The sequence below is a fragment of the Halichondria panicea genome, chromosome 1, assembly GCF_963675165.1.
Source record: "Halichondria panicea chromosome 1, odHalPani1.1, whole genome shotgun sequence".
In the NCBI taxonomy this organism is placed as follows: Eukaryota; Metazoa; Porifera; class Demospongiae; order Suberitida; family Halichondriidae; genus Halichondria; species Halichondria panicea.
In genome coordinates, this window is record NC_087377.1 from 9,542,211 (window position 1) to 9,567,715 (window position 25,505).

Consider the following 25,505-nt stretch of genomic DNA (forward strand, 5'->3'; position numbering starts at 1 on the left):
CACATTACCTTATAACAAAAACATTTGGGAAGACTATAATTATTTGAACCGAATTGGCGTTCTTTAATTTGGGTTTCGTGGGTGTTGCTATATATACCATGTCAATGACGTGCCTTCGCTGCTTAAATTGGTGGTTTTAATTTGGCAATCTTCAGTAAAACTCGTCAAAAACGCTCACCAAATTTCCTCTGTACGGATGGTGTAATCATAGATTGAATAGGGAGAGGGATTAGAAATGGAAGTCACCTCAAATTATATCCGCGTTACGCCGGGGTTTAATCGAGGCTGTGTATCTAACGTTGGTAAAATCTAGTACCTTGACTGTCTGCTAGATTATACTAAAACTTGCACTTCCAACTGACACTTGAGACCACATGGGACACAGTAGCTATATTAGAAGCATTCTAGGTACATAAAGATCTTATAGCGTGTTTTGTACCTCTAGCTCTCTTCACAAAAGTCAAAAATGTATTTTTTCTTTTCCAACTGATGCTCACCATTAGGGGGCATGAGAATAACGTTTTAGGGGGGCTCTGAATATCTTGTAGTGATCATAATTCATGAAACATTGTTTCCCGCGTGTTGAGCAACCGTACCACGGATTGACATCAAAGGCTGTCTGGTGCCATGCTGCAAATTCAATGTAAAATGTCACGTGACGCTACTTCCGTTTCCAATCCCTCTCCCTATTCAATCTATGGTATAATCTGGCCAGTAAAGTCAGTTATTGACAAGAATTTATGAAAACACAACTGTACTACTATATAAAAGCCTGCAAGTTTCATAATTATATTGTTTAGACAATGGACATCTGCTAATTAAGCGAACATGAATGTTTAGCTTTCAGCTTAATTATAAGAAATGCAACAAACATGAGCGTGGCATACGATCTTGCTTTCAATGCATGGCAAATTCCTCACCAAATAAGAAAGCCAGTATATGCACGTCCTAGATATGGGGACACAGGTCGGGAACAATTAATCAAGTGTAGTAATTAAATTAGAGACATCAGGCCGGTGTATCGAGAGTAGTATCTAGGGTGAAGATGCTTAAAACAAAACTATGATGTCATTGTATAGGTGATGAACAATGGATTTTTAAGATACGAGGAACTTGTCACACGAGTTGTAGTAATAACTATATAGACAAGCTGAAGGTGTGGTAAATACAGCAACGGAACTCTTAAGCAACCCAGAGACCTAGGGCACATATTTTAGTGTGTCGAAACTGGGCCTACTATTGCAAAACAGTGACAAAACCTATGATTGGCATTATAATATCAACTATGAGGCTATCGCTTGACAACCACAACAGAGTACAAGCTAGACACAGGACCATTGGCCATGCAGACATTGACTATAATTATATAATTTATTTACTGCCTGACTATTGCGGTGGTTTTAACCCCTTACATTTTATTACCTATTACAAATGGTTGTTTTCACACGGTAATGGAAGTTTTACTGCATGAGTAAAAATAATTGCACTATTTACGATTACCAAAATGTTACTTTACGATTGAATAAAATGTTACTTTACTATAAAAAAACTGTTTTTTTAACCCTTTGGTTGAAAGGTACATTTACTAATTCGGGTTAAACTGACATGTTGTTTGACATAGTGGGGACTGTCCCAGGGAAGTGCCCTCGCATGTCCACCACTTTCCGATATGTATTATGTACATATGTACGTTAATAGTACATGTGTAGAACAGACATAATTTTATGTTAATGATCAGCAGAGAAAACAATGTTTACAGATGTTCACATTCTGCATGAGTAATGAGCAAAATTAATGAACAGTTTAGGTTGAAACATTAACCTTAGCTATAATTATTATGTCTAGCAAAAACGTCAGAGCAATGGAAGACAGATCAAGTGTCCACAATTTTCCTACTGATGATTCACAATACAGAGTTGGTTGCCAGTTTCATTCGATTCAGGAAAAAGACTTGAAAGTAGGGGATCATATCTATGCCTATACATATTGTTTGGCTTCTATATACCAGCACCATGGTATCTACGTGGGCACTACTGCTGGAACACCGATTGTAATTCACTTTACTGGCCAGAAGGAGCAGAAAACAAAATTTACAGCAAAGATAACTCGATCGTCTCTTGATCAGTTTCTGGATGGAGCTTCGTTGCGATTGGTTGTGTACAGAGTTAGTGATGGCCAAGCACAGGCAGGAACGTCAACACATACAAGCTATAGCTTACCAGCCCACCAAGTAGTAGCCACTGCTAAGCACTATGCTGAACATCCGGAGGAGTGGGATGAATGTAACCTTTTAGAAAACAACTGTGAGATATTTTGCATCTTCTGCAAGACAGGACACTGTTCTGATGATAATGATCAAGCACACCGCGGCCTTCGAGAATTGGCTGAGGGGATTGAACAGCTTAATTAATAAACCATCAAAACAATTACCCAAACAGTGACAGTGTGTTCATAGAATTATACTACATGTACGTATAATGCTTAGAATACAAAGTGCTTAAGTATAAAATTATACATGCACTGGTACATTTTTTTCAAGTCTGTGAGAAGCACATTCATGCAAATATACTGCACAATGTGTACAATGGAACAACATGATAATCCCATTGAGATTCACACTTGTACTGTATATATAATGATTCAACACAATACTAACCTTAAGATACAACTAAATTTCCTCCCCACATCACATATGCAGCTATTCATTACACACACATTCAAGCCCACTAGCTAGACCCAGCATGCAATGCAGAGTGACTCATGAGCTCACCTATACCTTCAGTATGCAGTCTCTCAGCCGGTAACACAGCATTGTCATAGCAGTAGTTGTTCAGACAGTACCACACAGCTGCCTGCACGATTCATTTAGTAGTGAGCAACTATACTGTATTTTTACTATAGCGAGTAATTTTCGTGAGGGGGGGGGGGGCGGGTAAAATTCGTTATTTTCATGGGCAGGCTGTACTTTCACAAAATGTTTCGCCACGAAAACGTAGGCACGGTTTACCAAAACACATGCAATGCAGTGCAGGCAATGCAGTACAGGCAATGAAGTCTAACAAATTTTTACTGACAAAAATCACCGTGTTTTGAGTTGAACGAATTTTACGAAAATTACTCAATCTGATCAATATGACATTCTCTTTTCCTGCATGCCTTCAAACGGATATAGTCTCGTGATACCGGTTTTACAGTCGGAGACATATAAACTCAGCTCAACACACAATACTTGATCCACTTGTTTGGTATGGTATTAAAGTATGCATCAATTCAAAATCACAATTCTTAAGACACATTGGGTAGGAATCGTCCAGCAAATGAAAATGAAAATTGAACAGTATGATAATTATGTAGACTTGAAACCACTCCCTTTCTTGGCAATTAAGCTGTCGTGTTGAGAGTTGTTCTGTTGGAATGCAATTATACAAACCACAAAGTACGTAATGCGTGGGTGATATTACTTTTAGCTTCGATAACAGACTGCCAGTGATGTACTTATACTCGAGGCTTATAATAATTGTGTGCAGATAGCAGTGGCACATGAGTATTTGTGACGTTTGCATTCTTGTGGGAGCGTGAGATTCTTCACACACTGGGACAACTCTCAACACAGCAGCTTGCCAGTCCCTTTCCCGGCCAAAAGAAAAGGAGTGGTTTCCAATCTAAAAAAATACACATGGAATATAAACCTATGGGGCTCAATCATAAAAATACCTAAAATGAGCTGGTAAATTGTAAATTGGGGCTATAACAAAATCATTCTGATGTCTCACACAGCCCTTAAAGCTCAACCACAATTAGACTATCTATTGACCAGAAGCTGAACAAGTCACAGTTTACTGGCCACAAAGACAAAGCTGAACAGTCACAGTTTACTGGCCACAAAGACAAACTTTTAGCATGTACGTTAGCTGTACGTACAAACAAGTTGTGCACTGTACAAGTTTGAGGTCCCCCAACCTAAACACAAGAAAGTGAACTGTAGTCTCCAAACTGACACACAATGTAAGTACCAGCTAATAGAATTATGAGCACTGTATAATAAATTGTCGTTTATATACACATACAGCTACGTAAGAACAGGGACATACGAACACAATGGATCTATCTCCATCGACACAAGGGGAACAAGAGCCACAACAAGTGAGCAGTCACAGTCCGTTGGCTCAACACACAAATACTTCACCACTAATTGTGAGTATTCCACGCTCAATAAGAGAACAACATATCACTGAAACTGCCTCTAATGATACTCAGTTTTCTGTTCATACTCTTTCACAACTAATTGTCAGTATACCGTATTCAGTAAGAGCACAACGGTTAAAAAAAACTTATCGTTAGTATTCCAAGAGAAATACATTCAGAACATGAATTATCCGACCAATTTCACTCTGATATTCACTCTCCACTAGCTAGGAAACGGTCGTCTACTAGAACCAGGGGCAAAACGTGCCAACCTAGCTCTACCTTGCAAGGTGCCAGTTGTACAGATATTACACCAGCTAAAAGGGTTCACCACAATAACCCTCAACAGTTGGCAGGTAGAGCACGTCAGTACGAGAGTGATGATAGTGATAGTATATGTATACAGCAGTATGAAAGTGACACCTCACAGCAATCTAATGGTGAACATAATGAGACTGATGATGACACAAACCAACAACATTCTATAGCAAGTTCTAGTCAAATAACATCAGCTGGTAGTCAAATTTTAAATTTCAACGAAATGTACAGAGAACTTCCCGAAGTCAGTCCAAAATGGTACAACCTAAGCCTAGCATTGGGTCTTGATACAGGCATCCTCAATATCATAGAACACGATAATAAAGAATGTGAAACCTGTTTAAGGAAAGCCCTATACCAACGACATACTATCAGACCATTGACATGGGCAGAAATTGATACAGCTTTAAGACAACGTACTGTTCAAATGAATGCATTGGCTGATAAAATACAAGAAAATATCTCGACAAAAAGCTTATTATCGCGTACATGTAGCTCACAGCCTAGTAGTGACCCCACTCCAGAATGTGTTGTGAGGTACTCCAGCTTCCTTAAAGACAAGTACAAACAGATGTCATCTTTACCAGACGATTGGCCACCACCATTGAAAGATAAATTTTCAAAACTAGCTCTAATTGAGAAGAAACAGATTCCTTTACCTCAAGCTAAGCACACACAATCAATTGAGTATGATTACGCTACTGGTAATGTGGACAATATTGTTAAGAGAAAGCAAGTGATTACATTAGAAAAGATCTTCGAGCCACTACCTGGTGATTCTAAAGTAGTTGCACCAAACAGGTACACTGTTGTAATAGACGGAGCCCCAGGAGTAGGCAAAACCACACTCAGCAGGAAGATATGCATTGATTGGGCACAAGGGAAGCTCATCAAGGACCACCACACTGTTATCCTCAAACCACTAAGGGAACTAAGAGGTCACACAGCTGCCTCACTATCTGACTTACTAAAAGCTGACGACCCTGAGCTAAAGGAGCAAATCATAAAGCACATACAGGAGACATCAGGTTTAGGAGTAATGTTCATCTTTGACGGATTTGACGAGCTGAGCAGTCAGCAACGATCTGATAAGAATACACTTTTATGGGAAATCATTCGAGGGAATTCCCTACACAATTGTTCTGTGCTGGTTACATCACGATCATATGCCTCAGGCCCACTACAGGATATCAACCGTGTCAATCGTGTTAATCGACATGTTGAAGTATTAGGATTTAAAAGAAAGGATATAGAACATTGTATTAAACAGAACATTACAGACAAAGAAAAAGCAGAGAAGCTAATACAGATGCTGAAGGAGAGATTGGATATTGTCTCCCTATGCTATATCCCTCTAAACTGCAGGATTGTACTGTATGTCTACCAGAAAAAACATACTTTACCTGACACACTCACACAACTCTATGAGGTATTCATTCTGTACACAGTCAAACACTACAAACCTGGCATAAATGAAATAAAATATGCAAATAATATTGAGGATTTTCCCGCTACAATAATCAAGTGTCTAGACTCGTTATGTGAGTTAGCATACACAGGAATGACTCAAGATAAGCTAGTCTTCAAATATAAGGAAGTCACACAGGAATTTGACACACCAGCATTATCTTTAGGACTACTAAACTTGATCGAGACTTTCAGCAAGGAACAGACAGAGGCTTATTACTATCAGTTCCTTCATTTAACCATTCAAGAGTTTCTAGCTGCAAGGCATCTTGCACTAAAAAAGAGCAAAGAAGACAAACTAGAGTTTATTACATCCAAAATTGATGATGATAGATTTAGAATGACTTTACTCTTTCTTTCTGGATTGACTAAACTTGATTTTCTTCCTGTTGAACAAGCCTTCCCAGCTCTGAAATCAATAGAGACTGGTGTGTGTCATTATTTCAAAACAAAAACAAAATCTCTACGAAAACCAGTGAGAACTCAATTCTTATTCCTGGCTCATCTTCTATACGAAAGCCGACAAACGACATACAACTGGCTCTTTCCTTGTCTGGTGACCAATTCACTCAACTTGTCAGAGCATAGTCTCTCTCAGTTTGACTGCCTTGTCTTGGCCAACTTTCTCGCCCTAACTCCCAAAGATCACGTGTGGGATGATATAAACTTGTCCCAATGCAGTCTTAGTTCTGATACAATTAAACTATTAGTGTCTAAGAAGCATTCACAGAGAGATATTTCAGTATTGTGCCTAACTAAACGACTAGATCTCTGTTCCTACAAAAGTGCTCGAATTTCTCAAAATTCTTTCACAGCACTCTTCGAAAAGGATTCAAAACTGGAATACGTTAAAATTCCACCATTGGAGTTTAAAGAAATAATATGCTGCAAATCACCTTTAGGTGAAGCATTGCACATGCTACGAGCAAATAGCTTACAGGAATTAATAATGACATCCGATACTGAAGCAGGGTGGGCTGAGAGTGAAATTATATCAAAAAGTGCATTACAGATTTCAAAAATGAAAATATGTTCAGGGGTAATTAAGAACTTTATCGAGTCTGTTAAACATAAAAAAGTAAAGACTATCGTATTATACAAACCTGATAGTTTTGAGGACTGTTCGCTATGTGCTAGCTCCGAAAGTGATGTTTGGGATAGTTTTTGCAATGTCATCAAAAACTGTAAGCATATACAACACCTTCATATTAACAAGAGCCACATCAATGCACAGGATATTTCATCACTAATAGCAACTTTGCAAAACAAGAGAAACCTACGTACGTTACAACTAGAGGGAAGCAAAATAAACTACAAAGGTCTAATACACTTACGAAATAACTTGCCAGTGAATGTAAGTGTTCATATTTCAATAAGTAATAATATGCCAAATTTGATAATGTATGTATGCAATGACAACCACGTTTGTGTTGTTTTTAAGTCACCTGACGAGCACATAGAAGATATTGAATCCGATGATCTATTTACGGTATTGCTAGAACAGCAGTTGCCACAGGAACTAAATAGAGTGATTGTTACCGCTGAATCATTCCTGTCTAAGGCTTTACTTAGGTCAGTAGGAAATAGTAAAATTGTAGCTAGTTTAACATTAGTCGAACTTAATTTCACACAATTTGCTAAGGACTGTCGAGATATGCTTGAGAGCACCAACACTTTGCAAACATTGACACTTGACTCATGCGAATTAAACGGTACATCAATCAAACATTTGGAGGATGGACTCTCATGCAATCAAGCAGCTGTGGAACTAAAGTTAGAATACTCTGGTTCAGATGACAACTTCTGCGCATGGCACACACCGCTGGCAGCTCTTAAAGTGAGGTCACAAAATCTTCACGAGCTCAATATAGAAAGACATACTCTGAGCAAAGAACGTAGGAAAAAACTTTCAAAGATAGTAACAACATGCAAGCAGCTACGAGTCTTAAAAGTATGGTTTGGAGACAATATTCAGAAATTTTTTTCCATGCTCTATCGGATAATCAAAGCCTAAGAGAACTCAGTATTCAAACTACTTGCAAGATGTCAGTGTTGTTGTTTCAAACACTCCCATCAACCTCCATCACCACTTTAGACTTACAATGTTACGAGAATGAACAACTTGGAAATAAGGGATCTTTAGCGTTTAAAGACTTCATTCATCAAAATAAAGCGTTAACTGTTTTGAGAGCTAATTCGTGCGGTCTAACGGATGAAGCATTTAAAGGAATCAATATTACACACAAATCTCCTCTGAGAGAACTTTCTCTCAGAGAAAATAAGGAAGTAGACAGTAGTTGGACAGAACTTTTCAATGCTCTTTGTTCATCATGCATCACCACACTAGACGTCAGTGGTAATAAATTGTGTGGGGAGGAGTGTTGCACAGCTTTGAAATGTCTACTCATCAACAACAAAACACTAGCTGTTCTAAAAATTGATTAGCCTAAATATACTGAAGAAGTGGTTTACTGTATTGCTGATGCTCTCTCACACAATCACTCATTGAGGGAAGTATCAATTAGTGGATACAAACTAAACATTCAGGGATGGACAAATCTGTTTAAAAGCTTACATGAAAACACAACGTTAAACACGTTAAACTGTAGTGACGCTCAGTTACAAGCAGCCGACCTAAACAATGAAATCGCTAAATCTGTGTGTGAAATGCTAGCACGCAACCAAGGTCTTCAAAATCTAGATATTGCCGATGAATTGATTGAGGGCCATTTGAAAGAATTTGCAATGGCATACATTCATAGAAAACCTGTCCTAAATTTAACTGTTGGAGAATTGGAAGATGAGTTAGTGAAAGAGATCGAGGAACTTGAAACAGATACCGATAAAGAGTACAACATTAACAACAGATGGTATTAGCATGTGCTCCTGTTTAATTATAACACCACCATGATAATTAAGTAAACGTTCTGTCTGTAATATCGACTCTACAAGCTCCATTGTACAATCTAAGCAGAACAGAAGCTATAAACACTTGTCATTAATTTGTATGTACGTGTCTTATTTGCTATAGTACTGTATATTAATTGCTATGTTTGTACGTATTGCGTGGGCGGATCAAAGGGAATGCGAAAATACAACGCGTATTGTATTGACGTCATCGTGCGTCAGTACCGTGCAATATAAGCCATAAGCCATAATGTAGCGTGCGCAGCAGGGATAGAGTGATTGGGTTTGTTGGTTTGTGTGTGTGTGTAGACCAAAAACTGAGCTGTTTGAGCAAACTAGACACTTGTGCTTGAACTGCTAATGAGACAGCTAGGTGTTGAAGAATAATATTATAGTTGAAACTTGTAGCCGATCTTCGAAGGTTACAAAAAAAAACTGTTTTCTAATCAATCTAGTAATCAATCTAATCGTTGCTTTATAGATTTACGATCTCCATAATGTTAAGGAAGTTATTGTATCTGTTTTGCTCAGTGTGCAATGAAGCTTAATGCACGGGGTGAATATGATCTATGAGCAGAGTTAAAATGGACATCATGATCTAACAGAGCTACGTAGTCTAGTGTATACATGTATAATTATAGTGATACTATAAAAGTTCTGCGCATGCGCAATGCATTGGAGACACTTTCTTAGATTACACAATGATAGTTTTGAATTGGCCAATTAGCACACATAAGCACACAAACCTCACAGACACAACAACAACAAACACCATACACAACCTGTAATAGTCAAACAAACCCTCAACAGAGCAAGACAAGACAAGAGATCATACACATATACAGATATATAGATAGACGTAGACAGGGTGATTCAAGACAACTCTCTAACTAGCACAGCACCTGGCAGAGACGCCAGATTTGGGTCAGAGCCAGCCTATTAGCCCAGTAGTTGAGCGACCTACGCCAAGCTGAGTAGTAGAGTTATTAGAGTAACAGCCTTCAAAATGTGAGTCAAACTAGCCATAACTCAAGAAAAAAGCTTTAGTTTGCTAATCCACGAATCAAAATCCAAGAGAACGTGGCTAAAAGCCTATAGAAGCTGTTAGTTTTCGTCGCATTGCAACCACCGTTGAGCAGTTACAGCTGGAATACACACACACACACAGTCAGCTTTACCGTATCCCTCGTGCGGCTACGCCTCGAGGCATAATTATTGATCCTGAAAGGTGACTCTTAGTATCAATCTTACTGTTGCCGTAGGGGTAATCAAAGATCATTTGCACCTAACAATACCGATCATCCCCACTGACAACAGAGCACATGCATACAATAGATGAGAAGAACCAAAAATTCGTGGGTAGCTATATTATAGCATTCCTGAAAGCCAACAAAAATACCCAGTGTAATGTAGTGGTGAGAACTAACACAGCATGTGACCAAAAAATCAATTTAGCGATTAGCAAATACAGAAGGAAAATTCACCACGATAAAACACATGTGATTGGCTCGAGGTGCCGTTATTTTTAGTACACGTGTAAGACACCTCAAAATCTCTCTATGGAATTGTGATAGGGGGAAACGAGCACATGACAACACGGCGCAGCATTGTGATTACGTAACTTTGTTTAAACCTATTACAGTGATTGAGGTCATCACAATTATTATTAGCATTTTCATTAGGCACACTAGATTGAACTAACACAATACCCATTCAAATTAACACAGTACGTTAAGCATACACACAAGCACGTTAAGCACACACACAAGCACGTTAAGCACACACACAAGCACGTGTCTTACACATGCATGAGAATACACATTGAAATAGATAAAGAGTATACAGTAGGGATATATATAACTCTGACCTCAAATCCCTTTAATACAAATGTAGTAATTATATTGTCTTGTTGTATGTATATTATGGTAGACAATTGCACCACAAATATTAGGGGGAGATGACATAACTTATTAAAACTGCTCTTGACAGTGAATTCTTAGGCTATACAGGACTACTGCAGAACTACTGGGACAACTTAACGAATCCATCAGAAAATTATGCACGTGTCTAATACTGGCAACCTAAAAGGAGTCCTGCAGACCACCCCAGTTTTAGAGTATAATTATAGGAGCACTATTATACAAGGCACTATACAATTAATTACTGCATGGGACAACTCTGTACAATTTTAATATTATGAATTTGTATTCTTTGCCTAAAAATTATTCAGAATGGTAAAATTTCAGGGAAACTTTACGGGTAAATTATCCAATAATTTGGCACATGTGCAAGCAGTAAGTGAGGTCTTGTGAAGGAGGCTACCCTCATTATACATTCCATTGAAAATGTATCATAAACTATTTTGCCTGACATCTTTCTTGCAATCTTGCAGCCACACATTTGATGATGTCATATTAATTAACAAATAATGGAGTAAAAGAGTACAAAGGTCAATAATGAGGTAGGCTGAAAAGCATGCGCGGCTCAGTGGAGTGGCCTTATACCTTTGTGAAAAAAACAAGCATCAAATGCTAAAATCATTAGAGCAATCAAATTCTATATATGCTATTTACCTCTGGGGACGACCGTTCTTTGCTATAGACTCTTCCAGAGCTTGTGGATAGCCTTTCTTGTTCACCCATTTTGATACCGAGGACTATTACAATTATACAATTAGATATATATAATTACAATATGTATAGTTTGAATTTAAATCATGTGATACAATGGATATGCAACTAGTGTCGCCAAAGTCTAGAACAGTAAGTGACTGTGAATATATAGCTATAATTATGGCAATGTCCACAGTTATTTTTATTTATAAGTAACAGTTTATGCACGTAATAGTTTTGACCATAAAACGCAGATATATAAAGCAACCTAGCAATAACTGCATGCATGCTGACTGCATGTTAGCTATAGGTTTTGTCTATATACAATAACATATGGCACATCTACATTGAAACTGCAATTTAAATCTCATGTGAGTCTAGAACAGATGTGAATATGGCAAAGTCCACAGTTATTTGTATTCATAAGTATACAGTTTATGCACATAATGCATGCATGGTTTTGACCATAAAAGTAGCCACAATAAACAGATAACAACCTATAATTATAGCTGCTGACTGTGTATGTTAGCTAGAAAGATTTTGTCTATACGATAACATGGCACATCTACATGTAGATGAAACTGCTGAAATTGGAAAACTACTCGAGAGTGCGTATGGAGAGCCACATCCACAGGATCTACACATTGAATACTTTTTCCTCCTACTTGGAAAAGAAATAGTTGGCAGACGAGCTGAAATCATTGCTAAACTAAACGAGGTGGATGGCATACAAGTACCTGTATGGGTTAGCCTCGAGGTGAAATGGCAAGAGCTGTTGTTTAGAAAAGCAAAAGTTTTTAAGACTTTACCAACTGAGACAGAGCGCCACAGAGAGGAGAGGCTTAATGAAGTTATTCGAAAGCCGCTGCTAGCTCTACTTTCTGACCCCCACAACCCACCACATATCATTGTCAGCCGTGCTTGCAAGTATAATAAAGAAGTTGTAAAACACAGGTTGAGTACTCCCGAGATAATCAGCAATGAGCACTTGGATTATTTCTATCTTATGATAAAACAACGTATTTCACCGGAAGTCACACTACCCTCAAGCTTTATTCTTGCACCGCATATACCTGGAGATTGGAGAGTAGTGGAACCCGAGGACACTTGGCCACACACATTTATTGGCTATTTCCCCAAAAAACCTTTCGAAACAGAGCGTGAGAGAGAGTGGCGACTGAACCATGAAGTACGATTAGCTTTCAAGAAAACATTGGGAGGTCTACTCAGCCAGAAGAATCAGGGGATACCTGACCCAGAAACATTTTTTAGCATTTTGTTCACACGTGCTTGCAAGTATACAAATTAATTTTGTAGTTTGAAGAATATTCCAGCAAGTAGTTCAAGTACATCTCAGCACTAACTGTATAAAGTACAAAACACTATAATTATTTTAGCACTCGATCTGATTTTTAGAATTAAATGTGTATAGAAATGTCACAATTAATTTCCCCGTTATACAGTATTATAATGTATAGATGGTATAGCCACAGATATTTTATTTGTGGCCAGTATAATTATAGCGTTATTGACAAGAATTTATGAAACACATAACTTACCTTAATGTTACTATTATAGGCGGGTAGTAATTTTAGCGTTTTCAGATTTTTAGGGTACTAATTTTGGCGGATTTGTAGCAAATTCGTTAGCACAATAATTTTATTTGTCAAAAGATGTACAAGTATGAGTTTTAAGGTTGAATGGAAAGTTTGGAGTCAGATACAGATGAAAAAAAAGGGCTATAGTTTGCTTAGCATACTCTCAAAAATACATTTTCATCGCATTTTATTAGCACGTACTTAATTTAGTGTTAATTCTAAAATTCGCTAAAATTAGTACCCGTTTATAATAGTAATAATAAGGTACTATAAAAGCCTGCATGTTTATCATGTTATTCAGACAATCGAAATTACTTTGCTAAGCAAACTTGAATGTTAACTTTCAGTATAATTACAAGAAATGCAACCATAAACATAAACATGAACGGAGATCTTGCTTTCAATGCATGGCAAATTCCTGACCAAATAAGGAAAGCCAGTATATATGCACGTCAATCATGTCCTGCTATTTATAATGTTAGTCTGGGGGTTATAATTCAGACATTTGAGTGCATAAAACTATACACATATAGGAAATTACTCCCAATAATGTATTCACCATGCATCCACTATCTACACTAATTCTTGGGCAGCAGTTGGTAATGTACAAATTAATGCAGTGCTTATAATCATAAACTATATAATATATATATAATTATAATAGTCTATAATTGCAACACCGACATACAATGTGATTTATGAACCTGTCAACGAAGATTAGAATTATTACAATGTGACTCGGTACATGGGAAACTATATAGTTCAACAACACTTGAGAAAAATAAATGTGTAAAGTTTAAACATTACAATAGTGTATGGTCTTTAAAAGGTAAAAGCTATATTATAGCTTATAAATGTAGTATACGTTAATGCCTTCCACATAGACTCTGCATTTGCACATTACTATATACATGTACACAAGCGAACAAATATTGTATTACGGTTAAAAGCGTTTTAATTTGGCGATTTGGCAGATTCTACTGAAAATCACCAAATTTAATTAAAGTTTACCAGACGCCGCCAATTCAGTTCAATTGGCTTTTTCGCCAAATATTATAACTCAGGCAAACACGGTACTACTGCAACTGCAATGTGTTGACTCATATACGTAAACTGCATGGGGGTCCATATTGTACAATGCAAGTATATAATTTATAATGGTCTAGATGCATGCAGGCACACGTAAATAATTATACAGTAAACATTTTTGTATAAAGCATGACAAAAGCAATTGCATGCACAATTCAATAAAGACAACAAAAGTATTTAGCGCGCACATGCAGCTGCTGCATGTGGTGTGTAGCGGGCAACCAATGACAACGGGTAGGAGTAATGATCCTAATGGACGGACCTCTGCAGTGCATGTAAAATTTTTAATTTCTTGCTATAACTGGATTAAAAGAGCTGTACGTGTTTTACATAATTATGTTGTATACTGTACGTCAGTAATTCTAAAGTGCTATTATATATACATTTATAGCATGGATAACCTCAACACAATTGAAAGCAGATTTTGTCAACAAAGTTTATATGGAATAACAGCAAGCTAACTGCACATTGATCCATATATAGACAAACGATTTTCCTTCTTTGCTGACACGTACTGCTGTCATACCAATTAAACAACGGTAATTCCTGATCATGCTATTCTGAAATGAAGGGAGCAATGATTACGAGTCATGAGTTTAAAATTATAATTCTCACCATCAAGAAAACAGATAGAGGATTGAAGGTCTTTAAATGTACCACAACATTATTATGTGTATAACTGGCAATTTTACTGAAGATCGTCAAATTTAAGTTTCCAGTGGACACAACGTCATTGCTGTACTAGCCATGCCTGAGACGCCAAATTAAAAACCGCTAATTAAGTCGGTTCAAATGGCCTATCTTAAGGTGACATATTTTCTGCTCTTTCTGATTCCTGTCTTTAGGCTCTCGTCCATATCCCTCGTGCGGCTACGCCTCGAGGCATAATTAAGATGTAGACATATATAAGCACAGCACACAACTGACAGACCGCATAATTAATATAAGATTGAGATATTACCTATTTTAATTATTATGTTATTCTTTTATGCTCAAGTTAACAGCCAATTAAATTGCCTATTATTCTTTTCAAACTCGCCTATTATTCCCCACATTATTCCTCTAAAGCACAACATATAGACCCCATGTCGCTGCACAAGTAACATAAATAATGGCCACATGCATGACTCTATCTATTAACACTATAATATAGAATGCCAAGGAGATAATTAACCACCAGTACATGCTTTCATCAGGCCTACAAATGTTTATACTATGACATCCAGAATCACAGGGAAACTCAAAGAGTATGATGGACGTACGATAATTGTTGTTAAAAACGATCGATGCCAAAAGTCCAAGTCTAATATTAATGGCTGCATCATGTCAGCAGAGCCTTGCAGCTCTCTTCTCACTCTTGCAGCTACCAATAGCTAGCGTTCTAACTACTAAGTAGATCTAGAGTAGTAACACTCTGTGAACAAGTTTTGCTACGGACTCTTCTAAAAAGGCTGCATTTGTACTGGACCTGCATGTACTTCCAAAACCTGCCTATTATTCTCATAAATTTTATAAAGGTGCCTATAGTATGCCAGCATAATTCTCACCCAAAAAATGTGCCTATTGTGCTCAAAATTGTGTCAGCATAATCTACCATGGCCAATCCCTAGTTTTGGAGAATGCGGAACATGGATGTGCAGGCACTACTGGTAGTTTAGCGGGTAATTTTCGTGGGGTAAAAATAATATTCATTGAACTTGGAACAGTGGTGATTTTTGTGAGCACAAATTAAATTTTATTTGCTTCCTTATATACGTGCACTAGTAACATTGCATGCATGCGTTCCGGATAAACCACACCTATACGTTTTAGTGGGTAAAATTTTCGTTCAGCTTGCTCATGAAGAAAATAACAAATTTTTTTTCAATTGACCTGTTGTGCATTCGCTCTACTTTGATGTAAGTCCTAATATTGAAAGTGAGCCTCACTATTTTCATCTATTGGGCTAAATTGTATTGTGTCCATTGTCTTCACCATGCACACTTTATACACCACCATCTATAGAATTTCTAACTCTTCTGAGCTATAGAGTTATCTTAATAATTTAACACTATTCCCTTGCCACTGCTAAAACAGGGGCGTAAACAATTCAAGGAGGGTGTAAACAAAATTTAGCTCCCTCAAAATTACTGCAATACAGGGAGGTAAGTAATGTCTCATAATACCCGCTTGTACCCTAAGTCTTATATTGAAGTGAACCTCACTATATTTTTATCTATATAGGGTCAAGTCAATCGTTTTCACATGCGCAATTTATATACCATCTATAGAATTTCTGCCTCTTCTGAGCTATAGAGTTATCCTTAATTGATCTTGCATGCAACTGTTAAAACAGGGACGTAAATAATCCCCAGCTTCTATATACGGAGTAAATCTGCATGGTGCTGGTGTAATAATAGTGAGCATGGGGTGTAAATAATCCCACATACTGCACGTGTATATACTGTAACAATGTTTTCTGACTAGTAAGTTTTCTAGTTCTGCACGGTCTGTGTCTTTTCAGTTTTAGCCCCAAGTTATTGTATATGCTTTCCTATTAGTTTCCTCTTGTAAAAGCAGTGCTAGCACATCGTCTGCTAGAAGGAATTAGTTAAATGAGGTTTTCACCTGTTGTATATTGAACATGCCATTGAAGAGAGTGCTTCCCGGTAGTCCGGAACCGTGATAATGAATTACTTTTGCGGTGACATTGATTATAAGCTCTCAGTACAGCTCAGACTAGTATATAGCAGTATATCATACATCATCATAAAATACGGAGGGGGCGTATTTTTGGACAGGTACGGTTATTTTATTGTACTTTTTAATAGGGTACATGAATATAATTTTATTACACTGTAAAAATTGATACGTGATTATCCCACAATTTATGCATGGTTACTACACTGTAAAACTGGATTTCACACACTATGTATGTAATTATAACAACACATAATTACAAGAAACGTACAGTGCATGCAGATCGTTGAATATACAGTAGACTCTTGCTAATCTGGTCACCCTTAGGACAGTGCAGTTTGGCTGCAATAGAGCGAGGTGGCTGCATTTCAGAAAATAGCCACGACTAAAAAACAGTCCTGCCTCGAATAATAATTATGAATAATTTTGCAGTTTTCTCTCTCTTGATTATTTATTCTCTCGTATCCACCAAAACAGAATAGCGAGTTTTGCAGTAATGATCAAGCTAGCAAACGAAACGACCATAATATTAAGGTGAACGTACTTCAGAGAGCCAGATTAGCGAAAGTCTACTATACAACATAACAGTTCCAAGATTATAATAATAATTATAATAATTATCAGAATTTAGTCGAGAGGTCCGACACTGCATGAAATCTTGTACACCCACTTTTGAAATCTTATAAAATCCCGAAATCTCACCTTTGACCTCATTTTCCGTAATCTTATTGTGCTATGCTTTGACTAGATGGGCGTGGCCTACCTCCAAAAAAAGGGGACGGGCACGCCCATAATTATATCTATGCCTTGACTGCATCAGCTCACAGTGCAAGTGCTAGTGCATCCATGACCAAGGTGCATGACTAGTGCAAGTGGTGAATGACGGTAGACTCTGGTTAGTTAGACACAATGTCATGTACTCAGGAACTTTTAATCTTCAACCCCAGTGATGCTCTGTGAAATCTGTGAAATCTCGAAATCTTTGCGAAATCTCGAGATTTTGAAATCTTGTACGCGAATAATTACAGTGTCGGACCCCTCGGAATTTAGTTAGATCGACAACAACAAATCCACAAAATTAATTGAGACACAATTCGTATAAGGCAGTTTCAAGTTACTCTTGTGAGTAAGGCACCCTATAAATCACAGCCAGCTGCGCTGCGACTGCATTGAGAATTTATAGATGAAATATGTCTGAGCAGTTTAATAGACATGTTTCGATGCTGCTATGGGGATACAACACACAAACGGGGCTGGGGGCATCGATATATAAACACACAGTGGGCCTGGGGTTTTGTGAAATTGGGTGATTGCATATATAGCCTATGCCATGTTCTACTGAAAACTGGCTAACCTTTAGCAGATCCTGCTGTTGCTTGGAATCAGAACAGTCTACTGGCAGTCTGAGAGTCAGGTCACAGAGAAGAAGACTGCATTTGTGTGTGTGCGCGCACATGGCAAGGGGAGGCTCTGGATCACATGATCAATTTTTCTGCAATGCACTGCAATGCAGTTGCAGCTGCTTTTCTATTTCTTTTGATATCAAGTCCAAGTACTTAGAAATTTCTTCAGATCGCGCTGTCCTTTACACTTTGAGTTCCAAAGGAGAGCAGAAGTCTCAAGTCATCAGCACCAAACGTAAGAATGAACTACTGTAGACGTCTATATAGCGGGAAGTTTTGCATACTTATTCGATTTAAAGCGATCCTCCAATGGCCAAATATGCGACACCCTCGATCTTTTCCAATTTTCTAACCTCTAAAAGTTCTAGCGCGTGCTGCGTTGACAATTATTTTTTTATGTCGCGTCCTAAATAGAGGTCAAACCATAGCCTCGATTCCAGGCCGCAAGAAACAATGTAATTTAAGTGGCCTATAATCGAAGATAGTAGAGTAACCTCCAATTAGATGCGACTCTCTAAAATATGCGACACCAGGACTTCAACATAATTGTTCAATCTCCAAAAGAAACGACCTCTGGCTTCGTAATTATAAAGTGTTGCCTTAAATCGAATAATTACGGTACAGCGAAAATTAAAACTGGCCCACGTACCGGTATTTTATACGTTTACACATGAACATTTGTTGGTGGGTGGGTGTGGTTTCTTGGCATTGAAACGCAAATACCGTCTTCTAATTATACAGCGTCACTTTAATAGAAGCCCCAAGTTCACAAAATAATTTTTATTGTACTCCAATTGAACGCCAAGTAAATTCTGGAATTATTTTTTGCTGGCACTTAGGTAATTACAATACTTGGCCTTTAATCGAGACTTTATGCACAACTGATCTATGAAGCCTCATGGAAACAACTACTCGTACGTTCACTTGTTAAGCTAATATAAGCGCCAAACTGAGTTTTTTCTTGTTCTATTTGTGCGCCACTAGGTGACGCTGTAATTAGAAGAAAGACGGTAATTATTATAACTGTGAACATTTCTTCTAAGGGCTCTTGAGCCATTTAGCGAAAATTTCCCGCTATACAGTATACATACTTTGTGATTAATTAAAGTCATGCTGTTTTATGTGCATATAATTATATAGAAACTCCAAAAGGTCCAGTTGGAATTTCAATGATTGTGATGCTGTTGTTTAGGTTTTATTTTATTGTAAAACTAGTCAGGAATCTCCTTAATCTTCTATAATTATACGATAAATAATATTATTGAGAATCCTTCAGACCCTGCTGTTTTTGCATCAATGTAGAGCTCTAAAGGGGAGCAGAAGTCTCCATCAGGGTTTCATTTAAGATAAAAGAAAGAACTTAGCGCGCCGCAGAATTGTGGGGGCCATGCCCACTTGTTGACTACACCCCCCATTTTGTGCATTATAATATTACAGTAGAGTCTACTTTTGAAGTTACAGGTTATAAGCACATAGTTGGGTTAATAAATTTATTATGAAAATAATTAGCTATGTTTAAGTCTCATGTGCGTAGTACTAATTGATGGTGTCATTATTCCACAAACTGTTGGGGAGGGGGGGGGGGAAGGTTCACCCCCTGTCCACTAAAAGTAAGAATGAACTACATAGTTTGCTAATTACGGTCATGCTTTTTTATGATTGTAAAGAGGTCCGGTTGAAAGTTGAGTTCCAGCTACTCCACTTGACGTTTCTGTTTAGGTGAGAAGTTGTAAAGCTATTCAGGAATCTCCTTTAATCTCCTAGATAATATGGATGCTCTGGTTTGGTCTCTCATGTTGTCCCTGACCGTGAATTTATAAGGCCCAACTTAAAGCATACAAGCCGGTTAGTGTGTATATATATAATCATAATACACGCATTATTGATATCACCACCTTTTATTGACACAGGTGGCCGCGGGTCTGCCAGTGTGTCTGTTTGTGTTGGCTCACCTGGCTGCCAAAGCGCTGTGCTGCGTTGATAGCCTCATTCAATCGTGGCAGTAAAAGCTTCGCCGAGTCAGAGGAGGTACGACACTGAATTCCATTGTGATGACGTTTGGCTTTTCAAAGTTGGTATAGTATAGGTCCTAGATTAAACTGTTTCCGTCGCTGAACCCCAGTGAACCACTACTCAGTTATGAGATAATTTATGCTTGCTCCATAAATACCGTATAACGGGTATATTTCGAGGATATAAATGTTTGCAGTTTTCGCTGATTGAGCATGTACTGCAAACAATTTATACCCACGAAATTAATATCACATGCATAGGCTATTCTCCGTACAAGTTTCGACCCTCAAAATATACCCGCTATACGGTATCCGAATGAGTTATAACCAAGGCATCAGTTGGAGAAACACTTGAGCAACTTACCGAGCTAGCTAAATGTTTACAAGCGTTCTACAAGCTTAGGGTTTGTTGCGTCACGGTAAAGATAAAACTAACTGCCAGCTAAGCAAAATAAGAGAGTTATTGTGGGAACACAGTACATTGAGCCAATGTCAAGGAATGCGATTAAAAGAGTGATCACGAGATGCATGTCGTACCTCCTCTGCATGGTACTAAGTTCTATATACAATGCAATGTGCTAAAATTAAGGCAATTCGCGACATCTTCTATCTTAGGAAATTTTCTGACCTCTAAAAGTAGCGTTGACTTATTTTTTATGTCGCGTCCTAAACAGAGGTCAAAATATGGCCATTTAGAAGTGGCTATACTTTGGCCTCCATTTAGGCCGCTAGAAACATTAAGTGGCTTAAAATCGAGGCTAATAGAGTAACCCGACCGACCTCCGAATTAGATACAACCCTCTAAATATGCAACGCAAGGACTCCAACATATTATTTGCCCTCCAAAAGTGGCTTTTATGCCTTAAATTGAATAAATACGGTAGTCCCATGTGTGCAGTACATGTCTTACTATAATTATGCACCATTACCACTCTCAAAGCCTTGCAATAGCGTTCAACATCAGTAAAACTTACTTCTGATCAGCATGCCCTCTACAGTTTTATACCGTATTACTAGAATATTATACCATACAGTAGAACCTCGATTATCCGGACACCTTGGTTCCAGAAGCAGGCCGGAAAAGTGAATATACCGGATAATCGAATAGATAAACCACGCCTTGATCCACCCACTTTATTGATAAACAGCAATGCCACATGGTTGTCTGCGCATGCGCAGAAGATAAGCATGCATGTCTCCATGGTAACAGCTGCAACGCGCATGCGCATTTGAGGGACACGCCCATTTTCTGAATTATGATTAAAAAGAAAACTGCCAAGCCGGATAATCGAGTTTCCGGATAATGAAACGCCGGATAATCTCGGTTCTACAGAATATTTTGCGGAGAAAAAATTTTTGGATTGTGCCAAATCAGCAGAAAACTTGACCCTTTGCAATCAACTATTGCGTTCTGGCAAGGATCATGTGTATTCATTATAGGTTTTGCAATTTTATTGATCAACCCTCACAAAGTTTGCATGCATATATAATTATGTTTGTATAATTATTTTATGTTTGCAAACTAATAATTATGGTAGTTAAGTTTATTTCCCTTGTTATAGTTGTTAATTTGTACAACACTCCTCTGGTTGTGAGACACATAGAAACATTGAGGGTTCAGCACTTTAATATTTGCCTATAAAAGACAGTGATAAATTTCTACGTAACGAACAGCATTCATACCATTATACCACCATAAACGTCTGAATTGAAGCAAGCGCCTTGCCTTATAGATAGGCATGATATAATTAATTGTTCATGCAGGCTTCCCTGAGGACGAAAGCAACAGCAATTGAATACACATCTTTCAGTGGAAGCTGAAAACAACGATGTTGACGTCTTTTAAATTTGCGAGACTGGCTTATTTTAATTTTGTTTGTTCGTTATTCAAAATTGTTTATTTCACTTGGTATAGTTGCGACGCGCTTGCTGCATGGAATGTTATAGTGTGTTAAAACAAACTAATTTGCGTGACTATTGTGCCAAATCACGCACTTTTTGTATGAAAACCACGCTTCATTTTACCGTGTATACTCACACTATATAATTATACTGATGACTCGTTGATAAATCTGATGACAATCAAAATAATTAACTACACCTCAATAACAGCTTTTAAACATTAACTAATACACTGGTACAAGGACAGTGTGGTGAACACACAAATTCTTTTCATTACGGCTATATAAGTTCCACATTGGAAACTCCACTGGATACTCTCCAGGTGGTTGGGCTGCCTGTTTGACCACTTCCTGCACCAATATTGATCTCAGTATACTTTTTATTTGCACCACAATTGCATGCATATAACGAGTTCATTTATTACACACTCCGAATCGCAAAAGTAAAACTGTTCGTAGGCACAATTAATTTTGAATTCTTTTTAGAGGAAGCAATTAATCAGGTGGTTACAGGTAAACCACAACAGTACACACTGTAGCAATTCATCTTCTATAGACTATATCCTAGTTAGTAATTGATGTGTGTTGCATGTATAGAAACAGTATATAGGCTGGCAATTTAGAGAACTAGCAAGCCTTCATACAACAAAAATTGGCAGGGGGGGGGCAAAAGTCACATTTTAGAAAAATGGGGGGGGGGAGGGGAACAAGCTGAATAGCCATAATTATGCGCAGGTACACGGTCGTCTGGGGGCATGCCCCCCAGGAAATTTTGGTTTTTAGACTGTTTGATATATCGCATCTGATGCATTTTCTTAGGGTTTTTATGAAGTACAAATTGTATTGTGAAACAAAAGTTTTGCAGTGATAACACAGTTTGCATTAAAATGCAGCGGCAACAATTTCAAGCCCGGTGCTAACGGTACTATGAGTCAGCTTAGATATTTAAATAGCTGTGTTCTAATAATTCCTGTGGCTACTGCATCGGTAGAGCAAAGTGTTTCCCAGACGAAGCTCATCAAAACACGGCAGCCTGAGCGACATTCTGCCGATAACCTGAACATTTTGTGAGCATTTATATTTGAATCGAATTGGCATTTTTTAATTTGGTGTCTCAGGCGTGTGGCTATACTATGTCAATGAATTGCCTTCATTGCTAATTTATCGATCTTCGGTCAAAATTTTAATCGCCAAATTTTCCCGTTATACGGTGTTGTAATGTATAGCCACAGATATTTCATGTGGCCAGTATATACACTGCAAAAAATAGTTCATTGCATGAGCACATGCGCAGGCAGCGCATGCAGTATAGCTCCAAAATGACATGGCAGTAAATCTGATCATTATAATTATAATCCAATATTTGAATGTTAAAAATTATGGCTTTTGGTGCTATAGGTATGTTAATTCGCTATAGGTGTCAGTAATAATTTTTTGAATCAGAGACTGATGAAGTTGAATAATAATAGGCTGAGAATAAATAATTGTGTGAATATTTGGCACAGGCCTAAATTTCTACATCAATCCGTCATATGCAGCGTCACAGCTATAATTATTATGAATCTTTCTACAAACACATTAATACATTGGGTGATAGGATTGGCTGGGGGGAAACAAGAGAGTAAGGGAGAAAGCCGTTTGTCTTTAGAAGAATAAACATGGTTTGCGGTTGTGAGCAAACAGAGGATATAATAATAAGAACCATATACTTATACTAACTAAGAAGGGGTTGGTAGATTATGTACCGTATAGCGGGTATATTTCGAGGGTATAAATTTTCGCGGATGGACCATTACAAAGGATTTCGCGGATTTTATTTTCGTGGTCTGAGTTCCCAGCCTTTTGGCGCATGCGCACATCAACATGCAGCTGTACCACCACACCGTTAGCCTCGAATCCAGGCCTAGCCTATAACGGTGAGGTACCTCTTATTGTTGATAGGTGTGGTCAATAATACTGAACACGCCTACTATTCAATAAAGATATAAATTTTCGTGGGTATAAATTTTCGCGGTTTAGGCTCAATCCGCGAAAACCGCGAACATTTATACCCTCAAAATATACCCGCTATACGGTATTTACTGTTGGCGCGTGGGTGGACAATTAATTTATTATTTACCGTATTTTATCTCATTGAACGTTAAAACAGTATTTTATCTTATTGTGATAAAGAACAGAAAAAAGAAAAAGGAGAGGCTACCTCTCTGTATATACTGTAGACAGAGACAGCTAAGTAAAACATCAGCTCTGTAGATTTATTCATTAACTTGAGGCTCGGATCGGATACACACTCAGGCGACAAGTTAATCTTAGTTAAACCTGTGGGTAAAAAATAAATGTGGATAAGTACAGTGGCTGTGACGTAACATAATGTGAGGACTACTTATTGATTTACACAATAGATTTACCATTGAAAGCACTATCCATTAATACACACTCAAGCAACAAGTCCCTCGGATCGGATTCACACAAGTCCCTCGGATTGTAAACACATTCAGGCCACACAGTTCTCGGACCAGATACCACGTACTTACTCTGTGACCAATTTTCGGCAAATGTCACAACAATACTTCCTTCCAGAGAGAATGGCACTGAACGTCGAACAGACACACCAACACTTTGAAGATGGCTTCACTCAGAGAAACAAGAGGAGAAATCACCATCACAACACTTCTTTCAGAGAGAGGTGCACTGGTCCTGTCAAGCTTCACATCAATCAAGAAAGGGAGTGTCTGGAAAGCAGATGGACTTGCTCTGGGACTTGCCATAGCCGGTCGGTACGGTACCCACATAAACACCAGCGTACAGACACTTCAACGCCTCCAGCTGCTTGTCTTTCAAGACTAGACCTGGTTTTCCAACACAGGATAACACGTACGCGAGAGCAGAAGAGAAGGTAGCAGCCATTACACAACTTGGACTAGATTTCTTTTTTTCAATGACATCATTATAAATGAAACGGATATCAATGTTTTACAAACTAATGCGGAATAAGAATACTGATAAATATACTGCAATTTACGATTACCCAGATTCTGGGTAATTCTGGCGCATGCGTAAACAGTGTATACCAGGCCGTCTTTCTCAGCGGCTTGGAATCGAGGCTAGCACTCAAGTAACATCAAACTATTTTTCCTTTTCTAGTTACATGTATTCACTAATTTTTCTATTCACCTATTTATGCTATTATTGATTTTAAAATACAAAATTAAAATGCCATAATTATGCGCAGGTACACGGTCGTCTGGGGGCATGCCCCCAAGGAAATTTATAAACTGATTTATAAACTGATTTATGTGAGTGAGTGACTCGGGGTGTCAGTCAAGCCTGGTAG

At 37.9% G+C, this 25,505-nt stretch overlaps 1 protein-coding gene and 2 long non-coding RNA genes across 3 annotated transcripts; 1 reads left to right on the plus strand and 2 right to left on the minus strand.

Moving 5' to 3' along the window:
* Positions 1 to 1,582: 1,582 nt before the first annotated feature.
* LOC135352457 (uncharacterized) lies at positions 1,583 to 11,853 on the minus strand. Its single transcript, XR_010399794.1, has 3 exons — positions 11,451 to 11,853; positions 2,777 to 2,852; positions 1,583 to 2,384 (listed from the first exon to the last, which is right to left on the minus strand). It is a non-coding gene; the product is annotated as an uncharacterized LOC135352457 (long non-coding RNA).
* LOC135352455 (NACHT, LRR and PYD domains-containing protein 5-like) lies at positions 3,846 to 9,079 on the plus strand. Its single transcript, XM_064551637.1, has 2 exons — positions 3,846 to 4,005; positions 4,070 to 9,079. The coding sequence occupies exon 2, from the start codon at positions 4,727 to 4,729 to the stop codon at positions 7,982 to 7,984; it is 3,258 nt and encodes a 1,085-aa protein (XP_064407707.1). The 5' UTR covers positions 3,846 to 4,005; positions 4,070 to 4,726; the 3' UTR covers positions 7,985 to 9,079.
* Positions 11,854 to 24,311: 12,458 nt separating the features above from the next.
* LOC135341037 (uncharacterized) lies at positions 24,312 to 25,274 on the minus strand. The gene is made up of 2 exons (XR_010396521.1): positions 24,580 to 25,274; positions 24,312 to 24,490 (listed from the first exon to the last, which is right to left on the minus strand). It is a non-coding gene; the product is annotated as an uncharacterized LOC135341037 (long non-coding RNA).
* Between the last annotated feature and the right edge of the window lie 231 nt (positions 25,275 to 25,505).